At 33.5% G+C, this 10,057-nt stretch overlaps 1 protein-coding gene across 9 annotated transcripts; it reads left to right on the plus strand.

Annotated features, from left to right (window-relative positions):
* Positions 1-1,758: 1,758 nt before the first annotated feature.
* On the plus strand, positions 1,759-6,665 carry LOC137965909 (uncharacterized). Of its 9 annotated transcripts, none has more exons than XR_011116162.1 (8): positions 1,759-1,990; positions 2,101-2,197; positions 3,542-4,660; positions 4,829-4,891; positions 5,004-5,200; positions 5,330-5,448; positions 5,587-5,903; positions 6,016-6,665. XR_011116162.1 is itself a non-coding variant. In XM_068812291.1 (8 exons), exons 1-7 carry the CDS (start codon positions 1,979-1,981, stop codon positions 5,696-5,698), a joined length of 1,719 nt encoding a protein of 572 aa, XP_068668392.1. In that variant the 5' UTR covers positions 1,759-1,978; the 3' UTR covers positions 5,699-5,706; positions 5,825-6,665. The 9 variants fall into 9 exon arrangements, 6 of the variants coding, with proteins under 6 accessions (XP_068668392.1, XP_068668393.1, XP_068668395.1 ...); XR_011116163.1 differs by having other exon boundaries at positions 6,389-6,665; XM_068812291.1 differs by having other exon boundaries at positions 5,587-5,706; positions 5,825-6,665.
* The last annotated feature ends 3,392 nt before the right edge of the window (positions 6,666-10,057 follow it).

The following is a 10,057-nucleotide window of genomic DNA, read 5'->3' on the forward strand; positions in this document are numbered from 1 at the left end:
TCATGGGGGGAGAACAGGGTGAGGGAGGAAGGCCCGCACGCACGGAGGAGGAGGGGGAGGGTGGGCACAACCACCGTAATCGTTAACTACTAATTTTTAATAATCAATAATAATATTTAAAATTAATATTTATTAATTATACATCAATAATTATTTTAATTAATAATAGTAATTATTAATGATATTTAATTAATAATTAATGATTTAATTTTTTTCATAATTAATAATTCGTTATTATTTAAAAATTATTATAAATAAAGACCTATTAAATACTAGTTTATAGTAATAAATAGTTAAAAAGATTACTATAAGTGGCATAAATATTAATTTAACATTAATATTTAAATAATTAATTGACAAGTTAGTAGTATTATAATTATGTGCTTTACCTATTGTGTGTGAATTATATGGTAAAAATGTATATTATAACTCAAGGATGAGTTGCACTTGACTCGGTAGGCTTTGACCAAATTTTGGAGCAGTTGAGGGATTCTAACCAACTCATGAACTGTTCAAGGATGCTAACATACAAATTGAAGAGCGATTGAGGGATGTTAATTCCCAAATTGAGGAACAACTGAGGTCTCTACTAGAGGACTAAGCTTCGATTAAATGTTATGTAGTCTCAAAATGAAGAGATGCATCAGTTTTTTCTACAACTGCATGCAAAGTGTGAGGGTCATTCCTTGGATCCTCTGCATGAGTGATGTACATATTATTTCCAATAGATGTATATTTTGATGCTTTTTATTAGTACATTTTTGTATATATGTTCATTCAATATTTGGAATATAGTTTTTTTTTAAATTATTTTGAGCATTAGATCTTCATATCTTTTCATATTATATATGTTTTATAGGGTACAACTCAAAATAATAATAAAAAATTTGCATTTTTCTTCTGCCACCAAAAATAAGTAATATGTGTTGGTTAGAGGTCTCTTTTTTTTAATATTTGAACTATTTTCCACTTAAATTGAGAAATTTCTTTTAATTTCTCCTTTTGATAACAAAATTGATCGTTTTATAAAAAAAAAAAGTTAAATTTTTTTTAGTGATAACTAAATTTTGGTTAAAGTGATTTTGAATCTTTTCTAGTAAAATTTGATTTTTCATTAGCAAAAGAGGAAACTCATTATTTAATTTTTCACTGAAAGAGGTTCTACTAGCAAATTTTATCTTTGCATGCAAAATTTTCGATGGAAGAGGTCAAAATTTTATTAGAATAAAAATCATTTTAACTAAAATGATAAGAGTGAGACATGTAAATAAAGTCAATCAATAAATAAGAAAGGACTTAGAGTAGATGAACTCTATCTCATTATCGAAAACCTTTTGCAAATTATTGAACAATTTTTGAAATAGAACTATTATTAATCTAAAACATCACTAATTTTTATCAAAAGCATTATTAGTCTATGAATAGTACTTTCTACTGATTGAGTCAACCAAAACTAGGATCTTTCCTTCCTTAACAAAGGAAAAAGAGGCATAATAAGTAGAAAAGTAGAAGACAAAAATGACACTTTTGTGTGTCAGGTTTTTATAGATTGGACATCAAACAACATTGGCCTACCAGATGATGCTTCTTATGATGTGGACGGTCTAGATATGCCCGCTCTTTTTCCCCCTCTCATGTTTAAAAATTGAACGGGCAACGGAGCCCATTTGGGATCTCACGCTGTCGCTCCCTTTCTCCCGTTAGAATTTGAAAGAGTTCGAATTGTACATAAGCCAACAAACCAGAACACAACGAATCTCTCAGCGCGGTTCTCAACATTCAAATCCTCCCGAGAACCATAAAAACCCTAACTTGATCTCCCAAATCTTCCTCTGCCATCCTCCTATCCGCTCCAAGATTTCTCGGATATGAACCTGGCCAATCTTCCTTGGTGGCAAATGGTTTTCTCGTTCCATACTATAGATCTACCACTGATAGTACAAGGTTATCGTTCATGATTGATGAATAAATTGGTCGAATGGATTCTACAGTTAGTTCTTTATCCTTTACCTCACGTTTTCTTTTCTGGTGATTGAATCGTGTCTTTTTATGCTTGAAACGGTGCTTAAATAATTATGTCTACTGTGTTTTTTCTGGTAGCTGGAAAAGCGAGTTGTTTCGGATTCTGGAGAGATGTTGGACACAAGTCATAAGAGAATCAAAATGCGAGATCCGGATTCTGCTGTACGGTCTGAAGGTAATGCTTGGGATTAGTTTGATTATTGTGGGATTTATTTAGAAGATATATTTATTTACCTCCGGATACATTTCGGATTTGCTTGGGACTAACTTGACGTGCGCCTTGGTTTTGTCTCTTTTATGCTGCAAAAAGTGTTCGTTTCTGATGATTGTTGCTTCGAATGAATTTTGAGCTGTCTTGGGAAAGAAGTGATGGATGACGAATTTTTTAAGTTCCGCATTTTTAAACTTCTTTTCCCGACTGATGATTTCTTTTTGGTGTCAATCAAGCTTTATCACCAGATGGTTATTATGTGATATATGAGTCCACGGCCTACACAAGTAATGCGTTGTTAGTGTTATACTGTTATATTTGCATATGTTACTGCGTTTCGAAGTATGGATGTCAAAAAACTTTGGCGATCATTGTAGGCGTAGCTTTTCTAACAATTTACTTAATTTGCCTTTCCTTTTTATTGTGTGATATATGAGTCTAATACCCCACTGCAATAATTCATCTTCAGTGTTATATTGTCATCTCTGCATGTTACTGTAGTTAGAAGCAATGCATGGAAAAAAACTGGTTATCAGCATAGCTTCTTGAATAATTTGCTTAATTTGCCACTTTTGTCACTTGAAGTAAATTAGATGGAAGAAATTCTGATATTGGGTAGACATTTGAGGTTTCACTCACTTCAAGCATTACTCGAACATTCTTACAGAATTGCATTCAAAGTAAACCAAGTGGACACTATACTTCTGAACGAAATTAGTAACATTAAGGCCTAATGTAAAGTTGGTTACTTAATAGCATGCTAATGAGTGGTCATAAGAGAGGTGAACAAAGTTAGGGACCGGATTCCAAATTCAAACTGATTGTTGCTCCATTTCTTGTAATTCAAACTGATACATTGAATGGCATTATAAGATTAGGTGGTAATTTAACTTACTCCACATGCTTCCCATTCTTGTTTTCAGTATTTGTGTATATCTTGAGTTATTGTTGCTCCATTTCTTCTAATTCTTGCTATTCACAAAATCTTTGTTTTTATTCTTGAAATATTTTCTCAATAGATATTAGATTTTGATTGTTTCACGTGGAACATGTGACACGTCAAGAGGTAAAGATTATTGTATGAGGCTAACCAAGATTCTGGTAAGTGGCAAGACTATGGTTCTTATGTGAATTAGTGTGGGATTTACTCTTTAAGAAAGAGCTTTTCTTAGATCAGCAATACCGTTCAATTCTTTGTCAGTTTGCTCCAAATTAATAACGATATAACATTTTTTTTTTTTTTTATGTTCTGGTACATTTATCTTCTCACCATAATATAAAATTTTAAGTGGCTGTTTTGTCTGGCAGATATTGAGAGCAGTTACTTGGAATCTTCAACAATAATTGATGAAAACACTGTTCGTGGTCCTCCCACGACCAAAGTGGAAGCGTCCCAGTGGGCCAGATCTGTACATATAGGAGCTAATGAAATGGATTCTTTATCTCTTTTAGGGGCTGCTGCCTGTTTGCAGCTCAGCCAGGCTGCAGGCACCAAAGAGAAGAAAAAACCTCCCACCAAAGTCCATCTTATAAGTGATTCTAGTTGTGATACCTTATTGGCATATGCTAGTGATGTCTGCAGATCATCTTTGCTGCAGGAAGTTAAGAAAACGGAGCTTGACCTCAATGTGTCCCACCCATCAGGTTTTGGATTGGACCTTAATTCTGAAGGTGTTCCCAACGTGTTAGACCAAAATCCATTTTATCCATTCAAAACTTTGGGTATTGTGATATCCGGAGAAACTTCAGAGTGTGGAAGTTGCACAGGTCCATTGGAGGACAATGAACCATTGAAACTATGGAAAACTATGAAACAAAATGGATTCCTTTCTTCTTCACATGGAGGAATACCTATTCCAAAGCAGCGTGGCCCTCCAAAGAAAAGTAAAAACGATGCCTTCAAGAAAAAAATAGAACTTGCTAAGAGAGAACAAGTAAACAGATTCACAAGGATCGCAGCTCCCAGTGGACTTCTGAGTGGTTTGAATCCTGGGATTATAAACCATGTTAGGAATAGTAAACAGGTTCACTCTATCATTGAAGCACTTGTGAGATCTGAGAAGCCAAACTGCCAAACTCAGAAGCAGTCGGCGAATCTTGCAAAAAAAGAAGACAATGAACCTAGCATTAAGGGTAGTTCCAATGACGCTGAATATGCAAATGCTGCTAGAAGTAGACAAATGGGTGATGGAGACCCAGTGCATGTAAATAGAATATCCATGCCTTCTAGCTCAGATGACAGGAGTGGGCTGCATTCATCTAAAGTAGCTGTGGGTAGGTTTCCTGAACCCTTCTTTGGGGCAAAATTGACCTCAGAATGCAATGAAAGGACGCTTACAATGAAAAAGGTGTCATCAGGTAATGTGAGTTGCTTGTCCAGTGAGGAGTTCTCAGCAAACCAAGGCATAACTTCTCTCTCTGTTAAAGGTTTGTTAATTCGAGATCAAACATTTGTGCTAGCATGATACATGAAGATACAAGTAATAAGTAACAAATAGATATCGTTCACTATTAAAAGCATTGTAGTTTTCTTAAAATAGTTTTTAAAATGGATTAAGAATTGTGGCCTAACTGAAGTTTCTGTTCCATTTTTAGCTGCAACTGTTGCTTCCCAGTGGCTGGAACTTCTTTATCAGGACATCAGAGGACGTCTAGCAGGTAATTGTTCACTTTATTTTCTGTTTCTGGCATGTGTCTTTACTAATGAAAAGTTTATATAGAAAGAGAATATTCAAATATCATATTGAATGTGTTCTTGGTAATATTTCAGCTTTGAAACGTAGTAAGAAGCGAGTCAGGACCATGATTCAAACAGAATTGCCTTCTCTCATGTCTAAGCAATTCATGTCTAACCAAGAGTATAGCTCATATTATGGCCAGTCATATGGATCAGATATGCACATGGCAAGATGGAGGTCCATTTTCACTGAGATGGAGAAAGGTCTTTCTGAAGAGGGAAAGGATCTGGTGAGTCTAATAATTTTGACCAAGTTCACTGTTGCTTTCTGGTACATAGCTCAGTAATGTAAGTGCTTAATGTTTTTCTCCTTTGTTTATCTTTCTGAATGTATTTAATCTGAGATACTGACAATTCAGGAGAACTGGTTGAGGCAAGTTAAAGAAATGCAAGAGCATTGTGAGCAGGGACTACAGTTTGTGAACCTTCCTGGTACAGGAATTCTTCAGCCGCTAGGCTCAATAGATGCAGATTCTAGGTAGGGTAATTCTTGCTTTCTTTTGAAATACTAACAAAAAAAAATTCAATTAAGAGTGTTGGTGTTCAGCATATACTTTTGCTGCTTGGATGGAAATTTACCCTACCAACTAACATTTTTTTTTTGTGCTCTAAAAAGATCAAATAAAACAGAGGCTTTTGAAAGAGAATGTGCAGTTAGGGCAGCAGCTGCTTCAATTTACTCGACATCCAATTTGGTCATGTCAGCAGAGAATGTACCCTGCTTCTAAGTTGGGATGTATTACTTTCAAACTAATGTCCTTGTTGTTATATTAAACTGTAATTTTAGGAATTTAAATTTTCTTTTCACTTTGCTAATACTATATCTGCTATTAATCTAACATCATTTATGTCAGGAAAAACAATGATTTGATTACTGTTGTTTCTCTTATGTGTAGAAAGATTTTCAGACATTGAGATGGGTGATAATTAAGTGTAAGTTAGAGAAATTTAATTTGTCAATTTTTTCATGTACTATTAAGTATTAATGTTATTGTTTGTGCAAAGTTGCAATGGAGATTAAATAGCAACAGTTTGCTTGTGATAGTCCAAAGGATTGTGGCAGGTTGCAGTCATGTACCTACATCAGCCAACACAACTTAGTGCTTCCTAATAACCATGACTGGGGGAAATAATTGGACAGATTTTACAATGGATTACTTTATGTTACCCATTTCACATCTATTTTTTCAATGTTAATTAATTGGGTTGATTGGAGTCAGGTGGGATGCGCCAGCAGTAACTGTTTCAAGAGAACATATGCTTGATCAATTGTTAATCAAATTAACCTATCTTTATTGATAGATCCTGTGTAATAGGTTTGTCTGAGTAGTACCGATTTCAGGGCTTCATATCAAAATGCATGACATCTAGGATAAGATGTGTTTTTATATTTACAGCAACATATTTATTGAAATCAGGTGGGAGTTGCTGATGGTAGCTGTTTCAGTTCTTGGCTACAACGAACTGTATGAGAGTATATGCTGGACGAATTGTAAAACAAATTCTGATCCGCTTCTTATTTGCCTATCTTTGTTTCTTGAGACATGGTTTGTTAGGTATGGATTGCACGACTACCTACATCAAGGGTAGCATGCGTTTTTTTATGTACAACATAAACTGTTTCCACTTGAAAAGACCCAAAAAGTTTGTTACCAACTCTATCTTAGTTGCAAATTGAGTGAAATGATATTGAAAAGAATAAAGAACAAGAAATAGTGATCGATTAAGTGGCATATCTTGTAATTACTAAGTGCTTTATGTTCTGTTATCTCATTATCATTTATTAGGGTTTTTACCTTTCATTATAAAAAAAAAGTCATAGTAGGCTCTTGCTCGAGCTACCTTTGCTTTGCCCTAACTCTCTTCTCTTTTTCCTACACGTCTAGCTTCTTTCTCTAGGCCCTTCTCTCCTTTTCTCTCCTTCTTTCCTTTTGTTCTTTTCTTCTTCCTTAAACCTTTTATGTATGACACATGGTATCAGAGTAGGGGCTAAGGCTTCCAACAAGTTGCTCTAAGTTAAAAGCAAAGCTTGTAGCAGGGGTGTCCACTTTAATCATTGGAGCATGCAAGTTGCTGAAAAAAAATTCCAGGAAGGCTCATAATCAGATAAGGTCTATCTACCCTTGTGTTTTGTTTTTTTGTTAATCAAAGTCCAGCCTTTAAGGTTCCTAGTTTGGCGCCCAAGGCAAGTTATGAGTTACCTTCAAAAAACATTTTTTCCCCATGCATAAGTGCTGCTCATTGGCTTTGTTTGAGGTAGTGTTTTCCTCTTCACTAAGCCCTTCTAAATGATGTAAAAAATCCTTCTTTCAAATTCTAATACTCTTAATTTTTGAATGAGTCCTTATTGTTGAAGTATAATTGGCTCTTCGATTTCATGAAACCTTAAAATTTGGGTTTGTAGATTAATAGTTGGATACAAGCTTTTTACTTTAAGTTTCTTTTAATCTTCTCTTCAATTCAGCATTTTGTTTTTGTTTCTTTAGAAAGTTTATCATATTCAATTGTTCTTTAAAGTCCATTATGATTAATTTCTAAACTCATGCTCATTGGCTTATAGAAGGCTGGTTTTATTGGGTCTTCTCCAAGTTTTTTCAGCCTTTGATTCTATTCAGTCAATTGATATTATCCTTTACATCTTGTCCTCATAAGTTGTGTTTTTGGCATTCCTATCTCTTGAATATCTAAAATTATTAATTTGGGTGATTAATTATGGCTGAAACTCCATGTCATCACCTCCATTATATGCTGATTTCAGCAAACATGATTGTTTTAGAATAACTACTAGTCAAGGATTTAAGCAATTATTCATTTTAGTCACAATCTGTTAGACAAATTTTTTATCATAAGAGACTTTGTTGGACATCTAACTAAGCCATCTATGCAGATTATTCTTCCTATAACAAGTGGTTGGAGGATACCCTAGTTTTAACATGGTTGATAAAGAGTATGAAAGAATCAATTGCAAATAGTTATATTTACTTAGATACAACAAAAAATATTTGGAACACTTGTTTTAAATTGTATTCCACTCCTGACAATTTTCAAAAGATTTATAATATTTTTAAAGAGATGTGTGTAACAAAGTAATGTGACAATCTTCATGAGTACTTTGCCAAATTTAGAGGTCTTTTACAAGAGTGGAAGGTTGTTCAACCATATTCAATTGATATAGCGACTCAAGAGAAACAAAGAAAAATCCTTGTTTCTACCATCAAACTTACCAATTTAAAGCCATATCTGGATGTTACAAAATCTCAATTATTTAGCTCTTCAGTTAGATCTTTTGATGATGTTTGTATTGATATGCTTAGGATCCCAACCAAGGGATCTACATCTCAACTAGAACAAGTAGAAAATAATGTCATGTTTTCCCAAGGAAGTGGAAGTAGAAACTATGGTAGAGGACAGATAATAGGTGGTGGTCAAAGTTCTAACATGGTATTAGAGTAGGCAATAATTTGAGATGTAAAAAAAGAAGATGGAGAATAATATAGAGAAGAAAGGGAGGAAGAAAAAGAAAAAGAAAAAGAAAAGTAAAAGAAAAAGAAAAAGAAAAAGTAAAAAAGAGGAGTTATTTGTTTTCCCTTCAGTCTTATTTCTCAAATTTTTATATTTCATTGAAAGTTTCACTCTTGACATATTTTTCATATAGTAAATTATATACCATTGGAAAGATATTTGAGTCTAGTTTCCAAATCAATAAGAATCGTTGAGATCAGATTTTTTTACAAAGATAAATCGATATCTGAAGCAATAAAGGTCAAACAACAATAGAAAGTTTCAACTTTTGATGCTTTTTATGCTGTGAATAATGATAATTTATATGGAGAGAGAAGTTATACTTGGATAAAAGGTATTTAATTTAGTTTTAGAAGAAGAAAATTTTATGTCAATCTGATATAAATTCGCATTAAAAGAATCAATGGTCATGTTGATATCTTGTTACATGCGAAGATTCGAATTTAAGCCATTTTTTTTTGCTTAAATTTTTTAGTTGTTATTATTGATAAAAATATCAGGAAAGTATCTCATGTCCTACTCTTGAAAAGTTTTGTTTTTTAACTAACAATATCCAGAAAGAATCTTTAGAAGATCATCTTATTTTCAGAAACTTTCCTTGATTTATTTGTCAAATATTGCCTTACCTAAAGAATTCAAGAAAAAAAGGTAAAGAGATATCTCTTCTTTGATTGCTCAATAGGCACCAATTGAAGGAGGAAACTACCTTATTTAGAAGATTTTTTTAGCCATGAATTTTGTGAGATTTTATTGGTATTTTGAAATATTACAAAGAATTTGATTTTGTATCATTGCTTAAAATATCAAGGCAAGAAAAAATTGAAATTTTTGGCTTGGCTTGAGTTTCTTGGTTTACAATATTTGAGGTAGTGAAGTTGTTGATAATAACGTTCTTTTACTTGATCATACAAGAGGTGGATTAGCATTTGAGCTTACAAAATATTTTTTGACTTCAAATTGGGATCATTGACATTATCTCCTAGCTTGAGGGGTGGAATAGCAGTTGTTCCTTCAATTTCAGCTATTGATTGTGTATTTTGTTTCTCAAATTTCGTTTTCGAGTAAGTCCTTGAAATTTCCAAACCGTGTGTGAATTATAATTCCAACATTGAAAGTTGTTTCAAACATGGATGATTGATTAAATCACTCATCCACCTCTTCATCATATGCTGATTTTGATAAACATGATCGCTTGAGAATCACTATAATTCCACTCAAGGGCATAAGCAATTGTGTCATGGTCACAATTTGTTAAACAGTTTTTAATCATTGGAGACCTTGTTGGCCATCTAGATCAGCCACTTATGGATGAAGATGAGGCCTCTTATCACAAGTGGCTACAAGAAAACACCTTGATAATAAGCCGGCTGATCAATAGTATGGAAAAGGTGGTAGCAAACAATTTCATTCACCTCAAAGCAACTAATATTTGAGACACATGCTTATAATTATACTCCACTTTGATGGTCTACCAAAAATTTATGATATATTTCAGGAATGATCTAAAACAAATCATGAACGCTCTCTCCATGAGCACTCTATCACGCTCCATGGTTTCAAGAGTG

The sequence above is a fragment of the Aristolochia californica genome, unplaced genomic scaffold, assembly GCF_029961685.1.
Source record: "Aristolochia californica isolate CCGP_79_NKW_82.1479 unplaced genomic scaffold, dmAriCali1.0.hap1 SCAF_5, whole genome shotgun sequence".
Classification (NCBI taxonomy): domain Eukaryota; kingdom Viridiplantae; phylum Streptophyta; class Magnoliopsida; order Piperales; family Aristolochiaceae; genus Aristolochia; species Aristolochia californica.

What these genes read in the sequence shown, in the direction of transcription:
- LOC137965909 (XM_068812290.1), top strand. An exon ending in CATCAGAGGACGTCTAGCAG is followed by an intron (nt 4,892 to 5,003) that starts GTAATTGTTCAC and finishes GTAATATTTCAG; the next exon opens with CTTTGAAACGTAGTAAGAAG. An exon ending in CTGAAGAGGGAAAGGATCTG is followed by an intron (nt 5,201 to 5,329) that starts GTGAGTCTAATA and finishes CTGACAATTCAG; the next exon opens with GAGAACTGGTTGAGGCAAGT.